The 25,711-nt window shown below is 47.9% G+C and overlaps 3 protein-coding genes across 3 annotated transcripts in view; 2 read left to right on the forward strand and 1 right to left on the reverse strand.

Moving 5' to 3' along the window:
• dyrk1b (dual-specificity tyrosine-(Y)-phosphorylation regulated kinase 1B) overlaps window positions 1–1,790 on the forward strand; it is a 23,290-nt gene extending 21,500 nt beyond the window's left edge. Inside the window, exon 11 of the mRNA XM_084443766.1 lies at window positions 1–1,790. This exon is cut by the window's left edge and continues 425 nt beyond it. Within this exon, the coding sequence (XP_084299892.1) occupies window positions 1–211 (211 nt within the window). The 3' untranslated portion in view covers window positions 212–1,790.
• Window positions 1,791–8,715: 6,925 nt separating this feature from the next.
• Window positions 8,716–13,405, forward strand: LOC311314329 (taste receptor type 1 member 1-like; the record flags this gene model as incomplete). The annotated part of the gene is made up of 7 exons (XM_084444667.1): window positions 8,716–8,900; window positions 9,263–9,515; window positions 9,752–9,838; window positions 10,279–10,926; window positions 11,145–11,360; window positions 12,216–12,336; window positions 12,486–13,405. 7 exons carry the CDS (start codon window positions 8,716–8,718, stop codon window positions 13,403–13,405), a joined length of 2,430 nt encoding a protein of 809 aa, XP_084300793.1.
• Window positions 13,406–13,707: 302 nt separating this feature from the next.
• LOC311313603 (aldehyde dehydrogenase, mitochondrial-like) lies at window positions 13,708–25,140 on the reverse strand. The gene is made up of 13 exons (XM_084443770.1): window positions 24,920–25,140; window positions 23,932–24,036; window positions 23,643–23,783; window positions 22,888–22,967; window positions 22,325–22,436; window positions 19,370–19,498; window positions 19,159–19,272; window positions 18,801–18,903; window positions 17,774–17,958; window positions 17,473–17,637; window positions 16,556–16,713; window positions 16,261–16,375; window positions 13,708–14,074 (listed from the first exon to the last, which is right to left on the reverse strand). The coding sequence occupies exons 1-13, from the start codon at window positions 25,034–25,036 to the stop codon at window positions 14,042–14,044; spliced, it is 1,557 nt and encodes a 518-aa protein (XP_084299896.1). The 5' UTR covers window positions 25,037–25,140; the 3' UTR covers window positions 13,708–14,041.
• Window positions 25,141–25,711: the final 571 nt, after the last annotated feature.

The following is a 25,711-nucleotide window of genomic DNA, read 5'->3' on the forward strand; positions in this document are numbered from 1 at the left end:
CCCGGCCCCCGCCCCCCCCACCGCCTCTCAGGACAGCATGGCTGCCTCCAGCCTGGGCTACATCCCCCCCTGTTACCCGGGCAACAACAATAACAACCCCCCCACGGCACGAGGCGGCGGGGGCGGGGGCCGGCCAGACTCTGACGAGTCGGCCATGATGAGCGTGTGTGGCAGCGGGGGGGGCGGGGGGCAGAACCCTGCCAACTCTTGATAAATGTTGAACAAATTCCAAAAGCCATACGATTTTAACGACAACAACATAACTATTACAACAACACGCATACACGTCTCACACACACACTCGAGTTTGTAACACACACGGCCACACACACACACACAGAGTTACAGAGACAAACTTGTGAGATATCCGAGGGTTAGTTTTGTTTTGCATGGGAGAAGGTCGAGGGAGGTGAGAGAGAGACGGATCTGACATCATTTTATCCTTTTTTTCCAGTTTCTTTGTTTTTCTTATGTTGAAGGAAAGGAACAGAGTGAGCGTAGTTGGGAATCGAAAGTTTCAGACAAGTTTGTTTTTATTATTATTGTTATTATTCTATTATTATTTGATTTTATGTGAGGTTTGCAGCGAGATTAGTGTTGTTGTGGATTGATGTTGGAGACGTTGAAGGTGGAGACTGAGGAGGGAGAGAGGACGAAGGCAACAGAGAGAAAACACTTGCGCTATTTTCTAAATGATTTTTTTATTTTCAATTTTGTTTGTTTTTGATTTCTGAAGTCTAGGTTTAATTGTAAATTTTTAATTTATTAAAAATCACTACATGAGGAGGTAAAGTGGGAGAGCTGAAGAGAGCTAAATTGAGAAGTGGGTATTTTTGTTCTGGGTATATTTATTCATTTTATTTTTTCATTTTATTTATTCAGGTTTGTTTTTTTATTCGCTGAGAGACATAGAAGACAACAACACAACAAGTAAACAAACTGGAGTCTGGGTTTTCAGTTCAGTAGATCTCACTCCCCCAGCACACACACAAACACACACACAAACACACACCGACACAAACATACTTTTGTTACATTGTTTTTTTATGTTTCCAACCTTCTCTGGCTTGACACACTGGCTTCTATATCTGAGACTCTGAGAGGGACCCTGGAGCCCAGCTCAGCTGAGGCCTGGAGCCGGGGGACACTGAGACCCTGGAGGAGAGGGGGACACACTCTCAACACCCACGGAGGGAGGAGAACAACGCAACACGTTGCCAGAAGGAAAACCAAAATGCTTCCCTGTTGTTTGTTTAAATAGTCTGCCTTCTACTTCACCATCTCCCCAGACTCTTTCACCATCCTCCTTCTTCTTCTCTCTCTCTCTTTTCTTACTCTCTTTTGTTTTGAACAGTAAACTACAGAGACGTAACAGGACTTTTGGGTTGGATGAAGTCTGGATATGCTAAGCCAAATGTCGCTCCCCTCTCTCACGGCTCACTTCCCCCCCTCTGTCTCTCCGTCTGGCTCTGTCGCTCTCTGCTCCCGCAGCGTTCTGTTGGAAGGAAGAAGGGAGGAGTGGAGGACGGGAGGGAGGAGGACTCTTCTGAAGGGAAGCCCTCATGCCCTCCCTCGCCCTGCACCGCCACCCGGACTCTGACTTCTTTCTTTCTTTCTCTCCTGTCTTTTTCCTCCCCCTCCCTCCTTCACGACACTCTGTGAGTGCTGTTTGCCATCAAGTCAACAAGTGAACTACTTCTCTCTCGGCTGCTATCTCCACTCTCAACCATGTTCGGATTGCTGCTAAAGAAAACAGACAGATGAATAAATAAATAAAAATGAATAAACTTTTTAACCCTCCTGCTTCAGAAAAAAAGGAAAAATAAACCACTGCATCTCATGTATTTATTACTATTTAACAAGAAAAAACAAGAAAAAATGAACCTGTTTTCTGCTGTTTTTTGTTTGGTTGCCTTCTTCCTATAGGGGAGCTGGGCGCTGTCTGATGATGTAACAGAAACAGGACTGGTGGCGGTGAACTTTGACCCCTGGTCAGACTGCTACTGGGAGGGGAGGGGTGGGACTGGGAGGGGAGGTGGGGTCAGAATAAAGTTGGATATATAAGAATAAAGAGTATACTTTTGCACACCAAGGTCAAAGGCAAATCACAGCTTTCTGCTTTTTTCATCATTCACCCCACAGAGGAACACACCCCGGACCCCCAAGCCATCCAGGCACACAGCGTAGGTCAGAGGTCAGACACCGACATGGCACACAGGAAACAATGAATCTGAGATTTGCGTTTGACCTCCTGTTACAGAATCTCTTCTTTGTGCCTGGTCAGAGTTTATGCTGGTACCTATGGTGGTGTCCTGTCATTGGACCCCTGTCTGTGTAACGCCTGTATCTGTATAAACCAGGCAGTGATGAAGTAGCTTATATATTTTAACATCTTTCGCCCTCCTTGAAGTCATCTGTGACGGCATATCATGACTGGATTGGTGAGAGCTGGTTTGGCAATGTGTGACGTGCTGTTACCAATCCCAAAAAAGTCTCCAACCTTGACCAGGCTGGGGTTCCTTCCGTTCCCCAGGGGCCACGCGTATGCCTTGTATGGTTGTTATTGTACTTAAATTAAATCCCATCAAGAGACCTGATATTGGAAACATGTCTTGCACAGGCTGTGTCCAGTGCACTGTTCACTGGTGGCTAACGGATAAAATAGCTTGGTGAAGGTGTATCATCATCCCTGCCTGGTGAAGGTGTATCATCATCCCTGCCTGGTGAAGGTGTATCATCATCCCTGCCTGCTGAAGGTGTATCATCATCCCTGCCTGCTGAAGGTGTATCATCATCCCTGCCTGGTGAAGGTGTATCATCATCCCTGCCTGGTGAAGGTGTATCATCATCCATGCCTGGTGACGGTGTATCATCATCCATATCTAGTTCCCATGCAAGTCCCTATTACTGACTGGAAGAGAAGGACGCCATTGTGGTCATGTTCGTTCTACTCAGTTCTTTTGTGTTATTTCTACTCGATTGTCGCCACCACCAGTCAAATGAAGAGTAGTCTCCTTTGGTAGATTGTGTCTCGCATTATGCTCTCACTGAACCTGAATAGCTATAGGGTCTTGTCTGGGTCTATAGAAAGAGTTCTCTGGGTTGGTCTTGTCAGGAGATCTGGGTGGGACAGGACCGCTAGGGAGGGAGGGAGGGAGAGGTGCTCCAGATGTGCTTTCCTGGTCACATATAAAACCTAGTCCTGGACTCAAAACATGTCAGTAGAGACTTGTCATTGAAAGGGATTTTTAATTTTCGACTAGGCTTTAGTCTGCGTCTGGCCCCTTAAGCACAGAACCACGTCACACACTGGCAGAGAAGCTGGGGTAGCCCTCGGTTTGGGCGGGAGGTGGAGAGTAGAAGGCCTACAGGCTTCCATATGGTTATGGTTTGTGAAGAAATTGTATTGTGAACAGCACACTTCAATGGTCAAGGGCTACACCTAATGAAAAAGAAGGATTAATTGAATAGTCCTTGCTGATTAGTATGACCACATTTGTGAGTTCTTTTCTAAATGTTTGCATTTTGTTTGAATCAACTAAACACATAAACCTATTAAGGAGTAGCTCACAGATCGAGCTAAATCAAAGCAACTATTAGTCATACCCACTGTATACACAAAACTGTAGCAAACATTGATAATCCTACGACTGAGGACGAACCTATACAATACCAACATGAACCTATTAAATAAATGGGATCAACTGAGTTATGGCTACCGATAAAACGCCAGCGTGTGACAATTGATGGACAATCTTATTTCTTATAAGTTGAGCTGATACTGCGGTGGGGATATTGGGGCAAGACCGACACCTTTGCGCCTCTGAAGAATACCGAGGATAGGCAAGTATTGAAAATGTGCTATACGCCATTAAAGCATTAATGCGGTCCTACAAAGTGTACGTCCTTCTCTTCCTTACGTGAAAGCTTTAAATCGTAGAGACTTTAGCGCTTGTGCCAAATTCGCGTCAGCACCAGGTGTGCGTAATTACGCACATATTGATTGGTCAGCTGGTTGCACGCTCGGGTTTGGTTTTTCATTACTTGTCCGCTGCTCGCGCTTCACAACTGTTGTATTTTCTCGGTGGTTTTGAACATGGCACGTGTCGTGTTGTGTTTTTGTGTGTTTGTGTGGATTTCTGATGATCTTGCGTCCACTCCAGTGTACGTTAATGCCAACGTTATTACCGACGACTTGAGTGATCGAATGCATCAATCCTTTCAGTTTCCTGTGCAGTACCCCCACGGGCCAAGGATAGGGCGGGATGATGCCCACGGTACATCGCGGTCCAAACAAATCCCATACCTCAACCTCCCCATGTTCCAGCACGCCCCAGGTCCCTTAGTGGATCCAGGCTTGTTCCGACCGGTGGCCGAGGGAAGACAAGTCCCCGCTGTTTTGTCCAAAGTGTTGTTCCCGCCACACAGTCCAGTGCTCAACGACATCAATACCGCGCGCAACAACCGCGGCGTGGAGGTGTGGTGCGGCCACAACAAGATCTCTGTTCGCGTGGACAGGTACCAGCTCGGGTTCCGGTGTCGGCCGTCCTTGCTCGTCCTGGGAACTTGCCCCGCTGCAAGAGTCACTCCGCAGTTCTTATACTTTCACTATGACCTGGACGCCTGCGGCAGCAGTCAAAGGGTATGGAGGTGTGGCGTCTGAGGTGTCAGACTGACTGACTCAGTCATGAGGACACACCAACGTATTCTTGTTTTTCCTCACCATCCCTATAGATGCAGGGCGGCCAGCTGGTCTACTCCAACTCCCTCTGGTACTCCCCGCAGCCCCAGGGAACTGTCATCAGAGCTGTGCCGCTCAACCTGCCCATCCACTGCCTCTATAACAGGCAGGCTTCCCCTTCTACTGTGTGTTCATAAGTCTTCACAGACTCACTGTAGGCGATGCATTACCTGTGTTCCCCTCTGTATACATTACCTGTAACCATGTGTCCCTCTCTCTTACCTGTAACCATGTGTCCCTCTCTCTTACCTGTAACCATGTGTCCCTCTCTCTTACCTGTAACCATGTGTCCCTCTCTCTTACCTGTAACCATGTGTCCCTCTCTCTTACCTGTAACCATGTGTCCCTCTCTCTTACCTGTAACCATGTGTCCCTCTCTCTTACCTGTAACCATGTGTTCCTCTCTGTATTACCTGTAACCCTGTGTTACCCCAGGTTCCATTACTCCTACAAGGTGGGCTACCAGCCCCAGGTCCTCGAGAGAACCTTAATCAAGAATGTGAAGAGCAAACGCATCTTCAATCTCATTGCCTGCAATGGTAAGCTTGGTGTATTGTTGGCTTCACAAGCCACCAGAGATGGCAAGGCTAGTTGAGTGCTATCATGGTATCCTCATGGTATGTCGCTCAAATGTGTTCAAATCAACGAGCTTTATTGCCACGATAAAGCATTTGGAGACCTTTTCCCAAAGCGACAGCAATTGTTGTAATCATAGTGTGCGGATGGTCTTCCCCAGCCCAGTGGGAGGAGTCTGCGTCGGAGGATAACTTCGAGCTGGGAGAGCCCATGTTCTTCCAGGCCTCCGCCACTGTTCTGTCCACAGAGGAGAGACTCTACATAGACAGCTGCTTTGTCACACCCTCCCCAGACCCCAACTCCCTACCCAGGCTGGACGTCATTCACAACTACGGGTAATACAACACACACACACACACACACGTTTCATACCGTGTGGTGGATGTAGGCTGTGTGTGAAATGATGCTTTGCATGCTTGTATGTGATGACGTGTGTTCCAGGTGTATGTTGGACAGTAAGAGAGAAGGCAGTCTATCGCAGTTCTACTCCAGAGAAGGGAGCTTCCTGCGTTTCTCAATTGACGCCTTCCTCTTCCCCTCCGTCGATGTCGAGGTTAGGTCTCCCCATCTCACACAGGAAGTGTCCATCTCACACAGGAAGCTTCCTTTATGTGTTTTCTTGTTTCTTCACACCTCCTCCTCAAAACACCCTGGAGGAGAAGAGGGGAACTTTCTTTCATCTGTCCTTCCTTGCCAATGAGTTTTGGGGAGGAGACATGGTAGAAAGGCTCTTTAGATTCAGCTCTGGTGTCTTTTAAGTGTCTCCGTCTTCCTCAGCATCTCTTCCTGCACTGCACCATGATTGTAGCGAGCTCTGTCCCCAAGGCCAGCGCCAAGTCCTGCACGTTCAGCACCCCAGAGGACAGGTAAACCTTCCACAACAAGCTTAGCAACCGCCATCATCAGCACTAAATCTTCTCCCTTCATGGAAGAAAGTCCAAATGACCATGCAGGGTTATCTGTGATTTGGTTCTGGGCTTATTATCTTATCGTTGGCCTTGCAGGTGGACAGAGCTGGAGGCCTCGCCCTCTGTTTGTTCCTGCTGTGACTCCAAGTGTGAGATGGACGAGCTCTGTGAGTTCTAGATGCGTAACGCACAGCTAACGCACTGATGGACGACGCACACCCCTCTGAGCTCGGATGACACCGTCGGTCTTCTCTCTGCTCTGTGTTCTCAGGGCCGACCTCCATGTCTACTGCTGTTCGGAGCCTAGTGAGCAGCTCCGGGTGGACGCTCGTCGACACTGTGTCCGGGGGAGACAGGGGGAGGAAGCAGAGGGGGAGGATGGTGTCCTTCCAGGCTGAGGAGGCCCGGGGGGACGTGGACGAGAGAACGAGGGTGGAGGAGGAGGAAGAGGAGGAAGGGGAGGTGGTGATGTTTAAAGCTCTGAAAGTTCCTGCTAGTAAGGACGGGATGAAGGAAGGAGAGGTAGTGATGTTTAAAGCTCTGATAGTTCCTCCTAGTAAAGACGGGGTGGAGGAAGGGGAGGTGAACGCTGAGGGCTCCGCCGGGGAGGAGGAGGAGGAGGGGCATAAGAAGGAGGAGGAGGAGGAGGGGCATAAGGAGGAGGAGGAGGAGGGGCATAAGGAGGAGGAGGAGGAGGGGCATAAGAAGGAGGAGGAGGAGGGACATAAGAAGGAGGGGCATAAGGAGGAGGAGGAGGAGGGGCATAAGAAGGAGGAGGAGGAGGGGCATAAGGAGGAGGAGGAGGAGGGGCATAAGAAGGAGGAGGAGCTGAAGCGGCACGAGTCCAGGGGTAACCAGACTGGGGAGAAGGTACACCTAGGAGCAAGGAGGTCAGAGGAGGAGGAGAAGGAGAAGAAGGAAGAGGTGGTGGTGGCGGCTGGAGAGAAGAGTACTGGTCAGGTGACCACGACTGCAGCTCTGGAACACACCCCCGAGGCTGTGCTACCTGAGGGGGCGGGGTCAAAGGGAGCGGAGGTGAGGTCAGGGAACAGAACTGAGGAGGGTGGGGGGAGCTCTGCCGTCACCATGACAACCCCAGTATCTCCAGACACACCTCGGGCGAACGCTAGTGACAGAGAGAAGACCGGGAAGGCCAAGCGGGAACCTCTAGGGAAGATGGCGGTGGTATCGGAGACCGTACCTTCAGCGAAGACGGCGGCTGAGCGAGTGGAGTCTTCAGTGAGGCTGGGAGCCCTGAGGATGATGCCCTCTGTCAGGGGAGGGGCGGACGTGGACGTGGAGCTCCTAGAGGCAGAGGTCTTGGTATTTCTGCAGGGGAGCCAGGAGCCTGCAGAGTGGAGAGATGACCCCCGAGATGAGGACCTCAAACCCTAACCCAGGACCATGACCAGATGAGCCCTGAAACAAGACCTTAAACCCTAACCCAGGACCATGACCAGATCACGTCAAGGTACTGTACACTTGACTACCAACGGTGAGTGCACTTATTGTAAATCGTTTTGGATAAAAGCGTCTGCTAAATGACTAATGTAATGATCAGGAGGAATTCTTCTTGCTGGTGAGACTCTGGAGTGCTTCTTCTAGTGAGGTGATTATCTGTTAACTGGAGCTGCTTCAGAAAGCTGCTTCAGAATTCTTTCAGCCGTTGTATGTTGTTATTTCAGCTGTTACCTACTATACACTCGTTTATTTGCACTCTTGTACATTTGGATTTCTGTATATTGTATATCTGTTGTAAATTTGTATTATAGTCTAGATTTTGTTACTTTGTCTTTTGATGCCATAACGGTACAATTTCCGCCTGGGGATCAATAATGTACTACTAGAATGCAGTGTTGCATTCTGTAAATTTTTTCAAAAGAAATAACTATTCATTCTTTTTTACAGAACAAGATTCCTGGGATGAATACCATGACTGAAAACCTAATGAATTTAAATAAAACAAACTTTAATGACCTCTTAAACTTTACTTATTTTTCATATAATTCAAGATATTTCTCCCATGTAACACTGAAGCTTTGTTAGCTTGCCTACATGCATGTGTTTGTGAGAGAACACAGAGACTGAATGCAAGTCCATGGTGAAGAGTTCCTACCAATTGCAAATTAGCTATGTGCAAATAAAGTATACAACCGCACTAGAGCAAAGGGTAGAGCTGCAAGCACAAAGACGGGATGAGACGCTCATGTGCTTTGGACCTTGGGTATAGCGGTCCTTCAGGCCATCTAGCTCTCTATAGCTGGGTGCATTTTAAACAATCCCAAGAAACATTATTTAGACTCCTTTTTTTGTAGGTGTGTGTAGGTACCATGTTTTGGCGATAGTCATTTGCATAAAATGATGAGGCAGGATGTTAGTGGGACCCTGAAGGACAGAAACCAGATATGTAAAACAGATGATTGTGATCGTCAGTCAGCCTGATCAGTATATGACACCATAGGACTGAGTGTTACTATAGAGCTGAGGCGAATGGCGGCGGTGGTGGTGTTGTTGTTGTTGTGGCCCCAGTCGGTGGCCCCGGGGGGGTCCTGCCTGCTATCGGAGCTGAACCTGGAGGGGGACTACCTGCTGGGGGGGCTGTTCCAGCTGCATGAGATCCACGCAGGCTCCCGTATGCAGGAGAGCAGGAGACCTGAAGCACTGATCTGTCACAGGTGAGCCACACCTTCACACACAGACACGCATCACATCCTGTTACAAATCTCCTTGTGTGAAATACCAATGAGCAATACCTCATCTCAGGATAGACTTTATTTGTCGTCTAATATTTACCATAACATATTTTTTTTAACTTATTTTGATATTCAGTATTGAGGCACCAGCAGTGCCAGTACCGGTACGCTACTCATCCAGTTTGAGCCATTTCCCCTGTTGGATAATCAGAACCATCACATTTTCTAGATCAAGGAAGGCGGCCCCATGTTGTTTGGTGATTGAAGTGCTGCTTTTCAGTCTGTATTCAACACACTCATTTGACATAATTACTTCTTTTTTTTTTTTTTCTCCCCTTACCCAGGTTGCATTTCTCGACGGCCAGCTACCAGCAGATCCAGGTGATGCGCTTTGCTGTGGAGAAGATCAACAACTCCTCCCACCTGTTGCCGGGGGTGACGCTGGGCTACAGAATCTTCGACTACTGTCACATCATGCTCAGCTTCTCCGCTGCGCTCGACCTGTTGTCAGAAGGGGTGATATCGGTGACGGGACCGTTTGGGAGCAGTCAGACCCTCAGCGTGGCCCCTCTCTTCATGGCCCAACTCATTCCTATGGTACCCAGTCTGTAGGGACGCAGTGTGACCACACGGGGGCGCTGTTGGGAATACTGCCTGGATGTATATTATGAACACAGCATCAAATCATGGCGCACCAGTCAAATAAACTGAGGGCCTCGTAGTGGCAGTAATAATGAATGTTTGATGAGCGTGACGCATGTTACCTCTGCAGATATGATGGCACATTCCTGTTCTGTCACTATCTACTGTCACTAAGCCGGTCTCTCCCCCAGGTGACCCATGGAGCCTCCAGTGTCCAGCTGAGCAATAAGGCCCGCTTCCCCTCCTTCTTCCGGACCATCCCCAGCGACATCAACCAGGTCCAGTCTCTTATTTTATTTTTTATTTTTTGTGTTATTATTATTATTATTATTATTTTTTTAAATTATTATTATTATTATTATTTTTGTTTATTTGTTTGTTTGTTTGTTTGTTTGTTTAACATCATTTATTTTACAGCTACTGAGCTCAGAACCAGTGTTAAAGCATCTTCTGTAACATACACACTGTCCACACACAAAAAGAGACCCTGGCCTAGTTTCCCAGACACAGATAAAGCCAAGTCTAGAATCACCAAGAGACTCAGTGGAGAATCCCATTGTCATGTTTTCATTCTAGCACTGGGCTTACTATAATCTCTTCTTGTAAAAAATAATAAAAAAAACAGCCCAAATAGTTGTTTTCAGCTACCATATTTCTACATTGTAGGGAGGTTTGGGCTGCAGGTAAGCTAGGTCATCAGCAGTGTGTTGTTCCTCAGGTGAAAGCCATCGTCAGCCTGCTGCAGACCTTCCACTGGAACTGGGTGGCATTTATCGGAGGGGACAACGACTACAGCCGCGACGCCCTGGGCGTGTTCCAGCAGGAGATCAGAGCAGCCAACATCTGCTTGGCCTATTACGACACGATAACGAGCGACCACGCCACGACGCCGGTCATCCTCAACATGCTGTCCCTGCTGAACATCAGGGTGGTGGTGGTGTTCGCCAACGTGGAGTTTGTGGTTCCTTTCCTCCAGATGGCGGCGGGCCGCGGCATGACCGGGACGGTGTGGATCGCCAGCGAGACCTGGTCCATGAACCGGGACCTGCTGCTGGAGCTGAGGGGGTCCAGGCCCGGCACGGTTCTGGGGGTCGCGCTGTGCGGCCGCGGGGAACTCGAGGGTCTGGAGGACTTCCTGCTCTCACGCCGGCGGGGATCGGCCTGCTCTCCGCGGGGGGCTGAGCTGAGCTGTGTCCAGGCGTGTCCCGACTGCGGGGAGGTCAAGGGTGAGACGCTGGCGAAACAGGACCCCAGCTTCAACTTCGCCGTCTACTCCGCCGTCCACGCCGTGGCCCACGCCCTGCACGCCGCTCTCAACTGCAGCCACGCCCGCTGCCCCAGCGACGCCGCCGCACAGCCCTCCATGGTAACACCGACCTCTAGGCCCTCTGACCCCTGACGTCTAACGCCTGATTCGAACCTACCGGTCAGCCTGTCTGTCTCTGGCTTCCTGTCTGCCTGCCTCTGTCTGTGTCTATCTGCCTGTCTGTCCGCCTGCGTCTGTCTTCCTGCCTCTCTGCCTGTCTGTCTGCCTGCATGTCTGTCAGCCTGTCTATTTTCTGCCTGTCTTTCTGTCATCCGTAGGTCACTGAGGCCTTGAAGCACGTGAGATTCCAATTGGACAACGTGACCGTCAAGTTCGACCAGTACGGAGATCCTCCCGCCTTGTATAACATCGTCTACTGGGATTGGATGTCTGGAGCACCGTGCATTCAGATAATTGGCTCCTACCTCACTGACCCAACGCCGCACTTCATCATCGATGCAGCTCCCATCACCTGGTTTGACGGTACCAAGACAGTAAGCAAATCAAATCAAACTTTATTTGTACAGCACATTTCATACAGAGGCAACACAATGCGCTTTACAGAGAGCAGCGAGGGGATAGACATGGATCCTACCCCTACATTTATCAGAAGCAACAAAAAAAAACAGTTCACCCAAGGGCCAAGAGGTTTACTGTATCCAGTCGTCACTCTAGGTGTGACTATGAACCTGCACGACCTTTCCCCCACACCAGCACTGTGACGCGCCTATTCATGCAACATTTACCAACATCACGACACTTCCTGAATTGCAGAAAGGACAGAGTTCAGTGTGTGTGTGTGTGTGTGTGTCTATGTGGTGTTCATACAACACACAATTTATCATTAACACGTTAAAGAGTGGAGCAGCAGAACTACAGCATACCTTGCTAGTTGGGCAGGCAGGAACAAGAGGAGGTGCACTGGGACACACAACCCCACATGGACCAAACTAAATAACCTTACATGTACCACCATACGTAACACGGAATAAGGTACAACCAAATATTTACAACAGCTACATGGCTGTAAGAAAAATACAAAATCATATTTTGGAATATGACTATTATTGGTATGACCATGTAGAGGTCTCCACTACACCTGACCCACTCGGCTGCTCCACCCTATGAACACGGTGTATAATCTAGTGTAACATCCCATTGCTACATCATGTGCAAGATTTTTTTTTTTCTTTCAGATTTTCAAATTTTGAGGCCACAATGTGCACCTCACCTTTTAATTTATGCAAAGTTGTCATGCTCGTGAACTAAAGCCCAGTCATCTCAATGCTGGGCAGTGCAAAACTCCCTAGCGTGCTACCATCCCTCCCTCCATCCCTCCCTCCCTCCAGGCTCCCATGCTGCAGTGTTCCAGGAAGTGTCTACCAGGCTCCAGGAAGGTACAGACTGGCTTCCACTCCTGCTGCTTCCAGTGTCAGGTCTGTCCCGATGGCACCTACGTCAACAGCACTGGTAGGCCTAATAAACACGAACAACTCCTACCCACTTACAACTAACTACTAAACAACTTCATCATTCATGTCCTCGTAGCCCTCCCCAACAAACCCAAACTACAGCTATGTTAACCTGTGGTATATGTGTGTGTGTGTGTGTGTGTCCAGAGGACCCCTTCCAGTGTGTGGCCTGCGAGGAGGATGAATGGGCGAGAAGCAACAGCACTTCCTGTACCAAGCGTTCCCAGACGTTCCTACGCTTCTCCGAGCCGCTGTCCGCCGCCCTCCTGTCATTCGCCGGCTCGGTCCTGCTCATCTCCGTGGCGATCGCGGCTCTGTTCCTGCGTCACGGCAGCAGCCCGGTGGTGCGGTCGGCCGGCGGCCGGATGTGCGTGTTCATGCTGGCGTGCCTGAGCCTGTCCTCCCTCAGCGTGGCGTTCCATGTGGGGCCGCCCTCCGCGGCGGTCTGCTCGCTCCGCTACCCGATCTTCGCCGTCTGCTACGGCGCCGTGCTCTCGTGCCTCGCCGTGCGCTCCTTTCAGATCGTCTGCATCTTCAAGATGGCCGCCAAGCTGCCACGAGCGCACGCCGCCTGGGTGCGCTACGGGGGGCAGTGGGTTGTCGTGACGACCTGCACCGCCACCCTCCTCCTCCTGTGTGTCCTCTGGGTGGCTGTCGGGGGTCCCCGCCCCATCCAAATAAACCAGGACAGTGAGGTGATGCTGGAATGCAGCTTTGGGACAGAGTCAGTGTTCTACCTGGTTGTCCTGGTGGTGGCGCTGCTGAGTGTAGCCTGCTTCCTGTTTGCCTACGTTGGGATTGACCTGCCGAAGAACTACAACGAGGGCCGGTCCATCACCTTCAGCCTGCTGCTCTTCTTCCTGGCCTGCACCGTGGTGCTGACCCTAAACCTGGCCGGCAGGGGCCGCTACCAGGGCATCAACGCCTGCTCCATCCTCATCAGCCTCTATGGCATCCTGGTGGGCTACTTCCTGCCCAAGTGTTACATCATCATCCTGCGACCTGAACGCAACACGGCCGCCTACTTCCAAAGCGCTATACAGAGCTACACCCTCCAGACAAGGTAGACTTTAGACCTACGCCCCACTGTCGCTATATAGTATAGATATATACTATATAGTATATGTATGCCCTCCCTTCTAGTGTAGCCCAATCATATTTCTAACTTAAATCTACACCCTCCAGACTACTAGACTAGCGTGGTACTGTGGTTCCTCTGTATAACCATAATATCATACCCTTTGTACAATAAAAACATTTTACCACTATAGATTTGTGAATCTTTCATTGTGACACCAATGGAGACATTCAAAGTGCAGAGAAATTACAAATGCAAATCTCAAGTAGAAACAGGCTCCCGAGGCAGTAACAGCAGGAAGGGGATTTATTAGACAAAATTACCAGTTCACACATCTGTATACAAAAATACACTTAATGTTGGATGTAGTATATCAAAATAGGACGAACATGGCGGGGGAATCACTAGTATTCTGAAGGCTGTTAGATGCTCTTAGAACATGTTTCGCTCACGGCCTGACGAAGCCAAACTCAGCCTGTGCTTGGGGTGAAAGGACCAAGGCTTAGTTAGCAGTAAGGTTCAACATGTCAGAACAGCAGGAAACAGATGGGAAGTACTGGGGAAATGTTTCCTACTACAGATGTCTGGTGTTCAGCTTCCTGTTGGGGTCACAGGGAGCCAGGCTTTAGGAGTTCTTCTGAGGGACCTTGATGGTCACCTGGAGGAGAGGAAATGGATGGTAAGGAAAGCGCCACACACACACACACGGCTCTACTCTGGTCACGCTAAACGTCAAAGGCTGTCAGCAAAAGTCAGACATTTGACATTGTCAAATTTAGCAAATTTGCTCGCCCAAAGTATATACGCTGGTCACTGGAGACGCATCCAGTGAAGGGGTGGAATAAATGGATAAAGTAGCACAGGTGTGCCTTTCTCAAGTGGATCAGGTGTGACAGTATAAAAATCTGCTAGGTGTGCAAATGACGGCGAAAAATGAGAGCGCAAATTACCGAGCCAAATAATTCCAAGATGTTTAAGTTGCTCGGGAGGAGTGGAGAGGTGCATCATGGCTGTCAGTACTTCATTTATAGGACTACAGACATTTGGTGGTATATGTTTATAGGACTACAGACATGAGGTGGTAAATGTTTATAGGACTACAGACATGTGGTGGTATGTTTGTTTTTTAGCCTATGCGAATGAAGTATCATCATGGAGCTATACAACAGTGAGGGCCAGCAAAGCCCACATGATCATCAAAGACTGCAGTCACCCAAACCATGGCCTGTTATCAGTGCTGTCATCTGACGAACGATATCGCAGCCTCAAGGCCCGGACCTGTAGACTAAGGGACTATTTTTTCCCCATCAGGCAACCAGAATCAACCAACCAACAATATACACTAACGGACTGCGGCCTGCCTGCACGTGTCACTCAGACTGTACACACACACACACACACACACATCTGCACCATACACTTAAGCACCCTACAGCTTTCTATTATGCCGTGTTTTTAGTACTATTACTAGCTATTATACTTCCTTACTGTCACCATCTTGTGTTGCCGCTACGAGGTTGAGGAGCCAGAACCCAAGAATTTTGTAACAAAGGAATCTGAATTGTCATTTTGAGTCGTTGGCTATTTATGTATCAGTTACAGGCTTCCATTTTTCGTTTAATACAAAACTCAAACGATCAGTGGGTAGGTTATAAGCCAACGTTTAGCTAACTGGACAACGTCTGCAAACGAGACCTGATGCAGAAAAGGTTTCTGAGGACTGTAGTCAATCCAAATATCACGATCGCACTCCATACTGATTCAATGAATGCTACCTGGGGAAAGAGAGGGTCATGTATGATGTAGTAAGCCATGACTTTAATGGATAACCGTCTCCTTGAGGTACACCCAAGTTGTGGGTAATCGTGCCACGTGAATCACAAGGGTTTCCACTTCATAAATGTACAGGCGGTTTGCAACGCGAATTACCCAGGCTCAGCACATGATTGATTAATATTTAAAAAGTTATCCTCACCTACTGTCTGCCAGAGTGAAGCTCTGGACAGGTGGCGTATAGGAGATAAGAGTTTGTCATTAAAGAGCTTATTACGCCTCTTTCCCCAAACGGCATAAATCACCCTCTTGAATTTTGAGACGTCTAGATTCATTATTGAACATTTTCATGAGTGAGTTGAATTTTGATGACAGCTCTTTTGCATGCTAGAAAGCTCATTTGGTATTTATCATAACAGCGCCCAATGCAAACGTTCCCAGGAAGGTTTTATTTAAATGTAGGCTATTCATTTATTTTCGCACACCCTCTGAACTGAGGGAACCGAACTGTTCCCTCCCTGCACCTCCTCCATGATGGCAAGAATGACATTTTGCCTCCTGTGACACTCCCACTAGCAGCCCCGCCTAGTTTGAGGCAAACAAAAATTCCTAAATGCCTATTGGTAGGGATGCACAATATATCGGCAATCATATCGGTATCGGCCGATGTTAGTCATTTTTTAATATATCGGTATCGGTCTGATGTGCAAAACAGGGCAGATGTGAACAACAGATCATTATTTCTGTCTAGCTGCTGTTGTGTTGTTGTTGAGAGGAAACAATGTGGTAAATCTATGATTTATCAGCTTTTCCAAATGTTTTGGAAATGGAGACAGTGTTTACATGTGTTTTTCAGTATGTATAAAATTTGATTATCATAGAAACTTGTTTTTATATAGAGCATATCGACAGAGGTTAATATCGGTTATCGGCCATAACAGCAATGTTAATATCTTATCGGTATCGGACAAGGTTTTCATATCGGTGCATCCCTACCTATTGGCTTAGCTTAGTTTTGCGTGACCGAATCAGAGCCCCAAGTGTAGGGGTCACGATGAGGGGTCATGTTACCGTTTTGACTTCGGTGTAGTTGTGCAGGCCGTACTCCCCCAGCTCACGACCGTTCCCTGACATCTTGTACCCTCCGAACGGCGCCTGAGCTCCAAATACATCATAGCAGTTGATCCTGAGAGAGAGAGAGAGAGAGAGAGAGAGAGAGAGAGAGAGACAGACAGACAGACGGACAGACGGACGGACGTCATTAGCAGGTCACATTTGGGCTTTACAGTAATGGTCCTCTTCAAGGACCAAAGACTGTGACATTACGAGGGCTGAGCTACCAGGCCGAGTGCCAGTGACGCCCTACCAGACTGTGCCGGCGCGGAGGCCGGCGGAGATGTAGTGGGCCTTGTCGATGTCCTTGGTGAAGACGGCGGCGGCCAAGCCATATTTGCTGTCGTTGGCACGATCCACCACCTCCTCCAGAGTCTTAAACTTCAGGATCTGCATCACAGGCCCAAAGATCTACAGCGCACACACACACGGGGGGGGGGGGACAGAAGAGGACATGACAGGAAAGAGGTCAGACATGTCACCATGTCATCAAGATAGTCACAGTACAAAACCCCCCTGATCCAGATGTCTCATTCTCTCCACTTGTTTTAATGGACATCCACAGCTGGACTGGCCCGACCTCGTCCCCACAGTGAGGGGGAGTCCTCTGTCCTCCACACCAGAGACACTCACAGCGGAGGAGGAGTGAGACGGCTCGGAGAGCCAGATGTGGCCCGGTTGCCGTAGAGCCCGGCATTAGAGGTGAAACTGGTGTAGGAGTCATAAATGTTTATTTCGTTTGTATGTTTTGTATGTTTATGTTTGTTTTGTTTGTTTATAAGCCTACATAGCTTCCTTTGCTTATTGTCTAATAATTGGTCTAATTAGTGTCCTTTAATTGTTGTGTGGGGGTGTGGTTTTACCTCCATGACTGTGGGGAGGGACTAGGACAGGTAGACAGAGAGAGGGGGTCAGTCGGCTCGGGATATTTTCTGTTGACCGTCACCGTTTTGTCCCGTTTTAGTTTGGTTTACTTTCATCACGTTATTGTTTGTTTTCTCATGAGATTGTATAAGTGACATTTAGTTTGTCTTTCGTTAAACAAACACCATCAACTTTATTTCTGCCTGGATATGGATCTTTGAACCAGTCATACACCAACGAGTCTACCTAAGCCTCTCAGCGACCCCTTTTGTTTGGTTAGAAGTCGCTACAACTGGACCGCCATACCTCCTCGCGGGCGATGGTCATGTTGTCCTGGACGTCTCCGAAAATGGTCGGCTGGATGAAGTAGCCGCGGTCTGCGGCCACGCCCCCTCCGCACATCAGCTTGGCGCCCTCCCTCTTGCCGCTGCTGATGTAGCCCAGAATCTTCTGGAACTGCTCCTCGTCCACCTGGGAAGGAAGTGCGTGTTTTGTCAAAGACAACAGATATGTCAAAGACAGAGAAAACGCAAGTGTCAAACATGTTGTTGTGTGCGTGCGTTTGTTGTGTGCGTGCGTTTGTTGTGTGCGCGCGTGCGTGCCAGACCTGGGGTCCCTGCTCGGTCTGCAGGTTGAAGGGGTCTCCCACCACGCGGCTCTTGGCGCGCTCCACGCTGCGCTCCATGAACTCGTCGTAGATGGAGTCCTGGACGTAGGTCCTGGAGCCGGCGCAGCAGCACTGGCCCTGGTTGAAGAACAGAGCGAAGTGGGACTGCTCCACAGCCTCCGCCACTGCAGGGACGCACACACACGCGCGCACACACGCACACACACGCACACACACGCACACACACGCACACACACACACATTATTATACACTGCTCCAAAAAATTAAGGGAACACTTAGGTTGCGTGTCCACCGACAAGTTGTATATTAGAGCTGGCGCTGTTTTCTCGTAGTTTACAATCAGTAATGAGCTCTAGGGCGCTATAGAGACGAGAGCTGTGTTCCAAGCACTTCTTAGCGCTATAGCGCCATGAGCTCTAAGCTTTTTTTGCAGTTGAAAAAAGTTGAATGTTTTGGGCTAGAGCGCAGGCTGTAAAAGGCTGTTCTGATGACGACAGTGGTCGGTTTTTGGCAAAACTGCAGAGACAGCAAACGTTAGCACTAGCTAACATTAGCTAGCTATCTTAACCAGGCTAGTTAATCTGCAGTCTGCAAAAACACGACACTCGTTGCTAACGTAGCTGTAAAACATCGGTAGCCTAGCCAGCTCTAAACTCCAGCTCTAGTGCGCTCTACGCAGCTGTAAGCTTAAGCTGTTCAGCTACATACAGCTCGTTGGTCGACACACAGTCTTAATCATCACATCCAGCCCTCAATGGGTTCATGATTTTGTTTTCCATTGACCATTCTTACATCATTTTGTTCTTGACGAATTACTCAATGTAATCAATAAAGACTTTCAACTTGAATATTTTGTTCACCGAGATCCGCAATGATGATTGATGATTTAAGTGTCTCCTTAATTTCTTTGAGCAGTGTACCATCTCACACAGACACAATACAGCATAGTGCAATACAACACACACACACACACACACACACACACACGGAAGCAGGAGTACTGACTGTTGGCATCAGACATGATGATGTTGGGGCTCTTCCCTCCCAGCTCCAGAGTCACCTTCTTCAGGTTGCTGGTTCCAGATGCTTGCTGGATCAGGTGGCCCACCTGACAGACGGACAGGAAATGGACAGACAGACATCAAATGGACAGGTGGAGGGATAGAGAAGAGAAAGAGGGAAAGAAGTAGAAAGACAGGTCAAGAAGAGCAGTGATTTAGCATTACCTGTCCTATTTCAGTGGATCCAGAGTGTGTGTGTGTCTGTGTGAGACGACTGAAGCTACCTCAGTGGAGTCAGAGAGTGAGTGAGTGAGTGAGTGAGTGAGTGAGTGAGTGAGTGAGTGAGTGAGAGCTGAGGGTACCTCAGTGGAGCCAGTGAAGGCCAGCTTGTCCACATCCATGTGACTTGCGATGGCCGCCCCTGCTGATGGACCCATACCTGGCAGGATGTTGACCACGCCCGCCGGGAAGCCCACCTGGAGATGCACATGTTGATACGACTGAATATTTGCCAAGGCTCTGTATATCTGTGTGCGTGTGTGTGGGAGAAAGTGTGTGTGTCGGACCGCTCACCTCCTTGATGAGGCTGGCTACATACAGGGCCGTGAGGGGCGTCTGCTCGGCAACCTTCATCACCACGGTGTTGCCTGTTGCTAGGGCGGGGCCAAGCTTCCAGGCCTGCATCAGCAGAGGGAAGTTCCACTGGAGGGGCGGGTTCCACAGGGAGGGGAGAGGGTGAGACAGGGAGGGGAGAGGGTGAGACAGGGAGGGGGCGTGGGCGGAGGCACAGAGAGGAGTGGGACACGTGATAATAATAACAATAAACATTATTTGTGTAGCACCTTGCATATAAATAGCTCAGCGCAGCTCTTTTCTCTGCTTTACAACAGAGAAATGTACAGTACATGCATGGAGTGCTTCACATAAGAATAGACATAAAATAAACAAAATGCAGGAAAATAAGATGGAAGATAAAACAATAAACATAATAAAAGAAAGATATGAAATCAAGTAAAATACAGTGTGAAAATTACAATTCAAGTATCAAGTGCAAAAGGAGCTAGTTAAAAACTAAAGTGAAGAGATACATTTTTAGCTTTCTTTTAAAACCATTTAGCGAGCTGGATTCCCTGATACAGTAAGTATTGTGTTTCATAACTTTGGGCCATAATTGACAAAGGTTGCACTCCTGATCTTCAGACTGTTGCTGGGAACTTCTAGTAAACCAGCAGTGGATGATCGCAGTGTTCTTGAAGGCACGTAGTTGACAAGGGAGTTAGCAATGTAGCTTGCTCCTCGCCCATTAAGGGCTTTGTATACAAGGAGGACATAAAAATGAACTCTAAATGAACTCTAAATACAATACAATAATCGGGTTGGCTTGAAATAAAAACATGAATTTTTCTGCATTATGTTTGATTTATAAATGGCCGTACTTTAAAGTTTATAAGATGGAAAAATGTGGTTGTCGTCACCTTGTTAATAGATAGAGAGCATTGGACTCCCACCCAGGAGACCGGGGTTCCTGATGGGGATGACTTTATGTTATCATCAGCGTAACTGCTTTAGCCACTGACCGCTACCATTAATGTTATGGACGCTGCTGCTAGTTGTTGTGAGCCCATGAGCTAACTGGCTATCCCGCTCTTATTGTGCAGGATTAGCATTGGAAGCATTGGAACTGATGTGTCCAGGTGACAAAACCCATCTTTATTTATCAGACATTATTTCATGTCATTTCAATTCACAGCTATTTCAGTGGCATGACTAGCTTCCGTCCTACCAGTCCTGAACAGAAACAAGCCAGCCACGCACATAAGCCAGGCTGGACCTGGCCTGGTTTTTACAGGGTTTGTAGTCTGTTTATATCAGACGTAATACTGGCTCCAATTTATGTTATTTTATTATTGAAGAACTACAGTTCTTCACATGTTGGTGCGGAGGAGGAGGGGGGCAGTGTTGATTTACTGGTCTATAGCAGAGAATAATACTCTCAAGTTTCCAGCATTCTCTGTAATAATCTTGGAAAAGTAATCCTTTCCTGCAAGGTGTGTTGCTTTGTTGCAGGCAGCCATGGCTTTGTATATATTACAGTGAACTGTAAGCCTAGTTTTCCTACATTTTCTTTCAGATGCTATTATTCAACCATGGGTAGATTCAGTCAGCTGACCTCTTATTAACCTTTAGTGGAGCAACGGTACCTAAAGCAGTTGACAAGGTACTGTGAAATTTAAAGAGCATTCATAGCGGCATGGCTCAAATAATCTCATAATATTGGCGAACTGTGCTTCCACCTTGTAGTCTAGGAATGTCTTTGGATGATAATCAGTCGAATCCAACCAACCCCCCCCCCCCCACAAACCCCTATGTGGTCTGTGATTGATGGTTGAAGCCAAAAAGGAGAAGCTGTTTGGGTGAGGGGGGCAAAGGTGTGTAAACAGGTGCCTGTCTGCCTGTACACCAGCACATCCATGCATTTGTGCACGTAAACAAACAAGCTCATCACACACCGATCCACTCTCCATCTATTTATACACACCACAGCCTTGCCTGCTGGGTGTGCCCGGTTTCCAAAGTAGGCTAGTTTGGAGGGTTATGTATCCTTATATGACCCTGCGTCTGTCCTTCCTTCTCCCTCTCCCAGCCCTCTCTCTGTCCCCTCCCCCTCCCAGAGGGTGGGCCCAGAGCCAGGCCCCTCATTCCAGCTGCAGTTCATAGCCATGTGGTGTTGCCAAAAGGACTCACTACTGAACAGAGTTGACTGTTATTAGATGAGCACAACTAATGATATTCCCACTATTTCTTTATTATTATTATTATTATTAATATTATCATCATCATCATCAAATTTTGGGCCCTTAACTACTTCATACTTTGTGCAAGAAACTTCATTCGAATAGTTCATGATGTTTAGCTGATTAGGGGATCCATTCAGATTTTAAATAATTTATTGTTTTTGTTTTGTAATTTAAGTTTTTAGTAGTTTTTGTATCATTGACATTGCTTCAGTAGCTTGGTGATTTGAAAATATTCACACATTTTGTAAACTGCTGGCACTCCTACAATTTTAACAGCTTATATAATACACAGAAAAGTTGACACAATTGTGCTGATTGTAATGGTAATGGTCATAATTACAATGTAATTACCTAAGCTGTGCAATTTATAGTTTGAGTTATGACCATATTATATCTCTAAATGTTCAGCTGGTTCCCAGGATTCCCATGATGTAAATATCTAAGCTAAGCTTATACTTTTTGAGATGGAGCCATAGGTAGTTGCCAGCTGCAGCAACTACAGTAACTCACTTCACATTTTCTCCAGGAAATGTACTTTCTAGTTCTGTATGTGAGAGGTAGAGAAAATGATATGTATATCATACTGCATATTCAGATGTACATTGTATGTAATATGTTATGTACTAAATATGCCCTACAATGTACTAAATATGCCCTTACCCCGCCCCCCCACTCCTCCTCTCTCTCCTGACCCCGCCCCTCCTCTCTCTCCTGACTCCCCCCAACTCACCGGGATGATTTGTCCACACACTCCGATTGGTTCGTGACGCGTATAGCAGAAGAAGTCTCCATCAATAGGAATGGTCTTTCCCTCCCACTTGTCTGCCCAGCCAGCATAGTACCTGGTTACACACACACACACACACAATTAAACCACGCATCAAGACTCCGAGTTCTCTAGCACCTGCACCTTCCTGACGCAGGAAAGCTTATGTGGGAGGTAAACAGCACTGCTGGAAGATGACTGAACTTGTTTCCTGGACAAGGACTAACATACTGTAATAAGAAGCTTTGGTACTTTAATGCATCAATGACATTCTTCTATTCCCTCTCTCTCTCTCTCTCTCTCTCTCTCTCTCTCTCTCTCTCTCTCTCTCTCTCTCTCTCTCTCTCTCTCTCTCTCTCTCTCTCCTCTCTCTCTCTCTCTCTCTCTCTCTCTCTCTCTCTCTCTCTCTCTCTCTCTCTCTCTCTCTCTCTCTCTCTCTCTCTCTCTCTCTCTCTCTCTCTCTCTCTCTCTCTCTCTCTCTCTCTCTCTCTCTCTCTCTCTCTCTCTCTCTCTCTCTCTCGACTGACCTCAGGCATTTGACCACCATTGGCACGTCAACGCTGTATGAGACGGCATACGGCTTCCCGTTGTCCAGCGTCTCCAATTCCTATGACAACACAAAACACAGTCAAGTCATGGTGGTGATGCAAGAACTCCAGCCAATCAGGACATTCCCAGCAGTAAGAATTGCACAACAGTTACTGGAGGGCATGAATACAGTTCCTCTGGGTCAAAAACCAACTACTGTATATAACCACTATCGCTCTTATCTCTACTAGGCCACTCTAAAGACTGCCCACCAAGACTGGCAGAGTGACTATCAACACGCAAAGAGCAATGACAAACATCCAGTTGGACCACATTATGATCATGAGGTGTAGCTACAGTACTGTTAGTATTCCATCTCCATTGTTTTAACAGCAGCTCTGCAGTGTAAGCAGATCACATGACCAGGGCTTTAAAAGACTGTGACCGCACAGGTCAGTAGCTGCACACACCCTCTGACTCAGCAAAAGTAATACACACACACACACACACACACCTCTCTACTCCAACTGATAAGATAAGAGTGAAGTGTGTAGTATCCTGATCACCAAGGAATTTGTTTTTCGATCAAATTTAATCCCTAGCTAAAGAAATCAGACAAAGTACAGTAGACATTGTTCTGGTATCTTCTCATCTTTTGTTTCAACAACACCATGTGCCAGTGCCTCGATGACCCAGAGAGTGGTGTGGAGGAGGACACGGCGTGTTTGTGTGATGGCGGACGAGGCAGCCTCACCGCTAGGTAGGCGGAGTCCCTCTCGATGGCGTCTGCCAGGCGGCTCAGCAACAGTCCTCGGTCCGACGCATCCATCCGTCTCCATGGAGACCCAAATGTGAATGCGTCCCTGGCAGCCTTCACAGCCTTGTCCACGTCCGCCTGGAGGGGAGGGAGGAGGACAGGAGAAGAGAAGAGCTTACTAGGGGGCCCAAGCCTAGTCAGAGACCAGCAGGCCTCTAGTCTCCAGCACCAGTCAGAGACCAGCAGGCCTCTAGTCTCCAGCACCAGTCCCAGCCTCCAGTCTCACCTTGTCAGCCTCAGCCACCTGGCAGATGACCTCCCCTGTGGAAGGATTGATGGTCGGGAAGGCCCGCCCACTCACAGCGTCCTGCCATTCGTTGTTGATGAAGAGCTGCAGGCAGAGAGTAGATCTGATTGGCTAGTTGTATCGTCATCATCACAGACTTGATCAAGACTCGATCTCGCCATGTTCCAACAATAGGATCAAAGTCGTATGTAGAACAGGCTATTCAATCTCAATAAACAAGCTAAAAGGTTTTACACACCGAGGGCGTCACGAATAAACGACACAAAATTTTGAATAAAAAAATAAAGATCCCAATGAGTCTGGTTTACTTAGCCTGGGGCCTATTTGCTTTGCAGGTGTGGTTTCCATGCGGATACTGGCCTAGGCCTACCCATAAATCTACGATGCGATGCGGCCAGAACTTCTGGAATAGGCTACTTCGTTTGGTATGTCCAAGTTTTATTCTAATTTGTAGCGACTGGCGAGACTAGGCAGCTCGATTCGGCATTTGTGTGACAGGATCCCAGCAGGCTCTAAACCGGAAACCAAGCAAACAGAAACAGGGCTCTCCCCCGAGGAGGCTAGGTTGACCTGGCTGCCAGAGAAGAGTGAGCCATTACAAGTGGTCAAGCAGGCTGCTTGCCATTGACAGGTCGCCCAACTCTCCAATCCAACAATGCATCTGCTGTAGGCTACCTATCAGAAATATTTTAGTTTGTCTAAAGTTACGTAAGTGGAGTGGAGATAACGCAGTTCACATGCATGTAATTAACACAATCAAATTAGACGCATAGTGTGGAATGTGTCGTCAACAAGTGCGCACAGCCAATTCGATTCGTAAGACAGAATGAGAATCTCTGACCAATTGTTCTACGTATGATGTCAGGCTATTGCAGGATAACAACTTGCATGCAGCATCATTTGCATGCTGTTGCTACTATGCACTGACATGCACCAACTAACATGCGAGTTTGACGCTGCTACGTACCTTATTGTAAATCACTTCTGGCTGGGCGTTCGGAGCTGGGATGGCGGCTGCCGAGTACTGACAAGACGACAACGCAGAGATCCTGGGCACAGTTCGTGATAACACACTTCGGAGCATCGTTGTTGTGGTTCTGCGTCAGAAGCGTGTCAACCTGAAGATCAAGGTGAAGAGACGACGGGGTGGACAGTCTTTCTCAAGCCCTGCCTTTAAAGTCCGTGGCCAGTGAAGTACCCGCCCACGGGAGCATGCGCAGTACATACTGCCGCTCACGATAACAAAATGAAGTTCACACATCAAGCCCTCCAATCACCCCAAGGCAAGGCAAGGCAAGGCAAGGCAAGGCAAGGCAAGGCAAGGCAAGGCAAGGCAAGGCAAGGCAAGGCAAGGCAAGGCAAGGCAAGGCAAGTTTAGTTATACAGCACATTTCAGCCACAGGGCAATTCAAGGTGCTTTACATGAGACATTAAAAGCATTAAAACAAAAAGCAAGACATTATAGACATTTAAAACAAAAGGCAGGACAAATTAAAAGCATTAAAACAAAAAGCAAGTCATTATAGACATTTAAACAAAAAGCAGGACAAATAGAATACAGGAATAAAAGTTACAGTGCAGTATACTGATAAACATAGCTCCTCTTAGAAAGCAGTGGCAAAAAGACGTCTTGTTACAGCCCCCAATCCCCCCAAAGATAGACACATTCCAGTCAATATAGATTTATAGAACAACAAATAGCAACAGGGCAGAAATTGGGGCATAAGAGCATAATCTTGATCATTTTACAGAAAAACAA

The sequence above is a fragment of the Borostomias antarcticus genome (genome assembly GCF_949987555.1).
Source record: "Borostomias antarcticus genome assembly, chromosome: 10".
In the NCBI taxonomy this organism is placed as follows: Eukaryota; Metazoa; Chordata; class Actinopteri; order Stomiiformes; family Stomiidae; genus Borostomias; species Borostomias antarcticus.

What these genes read in the sequence shown, in the direction of transcription:
- LOC311313603 (XM_084443770.1), bottom strand. Translation starts at nt 25,036, where the DNA reads ATGCTCCGAAGTGTGTTATCACGAACTGTGCCCAGGATCTCTGCGTTG. An exon ending in CCTTCACTGGCTCCACTGAG is followed by an intron (nt 18,904 to 19,158) that starts GTACCCTCAGCT and finishes TCCGTCTGTCAG; the next exon opens with GTGGGCCACCTGATCCAGCA. An exon ending in AGACCGAGCAGGGACCCCAG is followed by an intron (nt 17,638 to 17,773) that starts GTCTGGCACGCA and finishes CTTCCTTCCCAG; the next exon opens with GTGGACGAGGAGCAGTTCCA.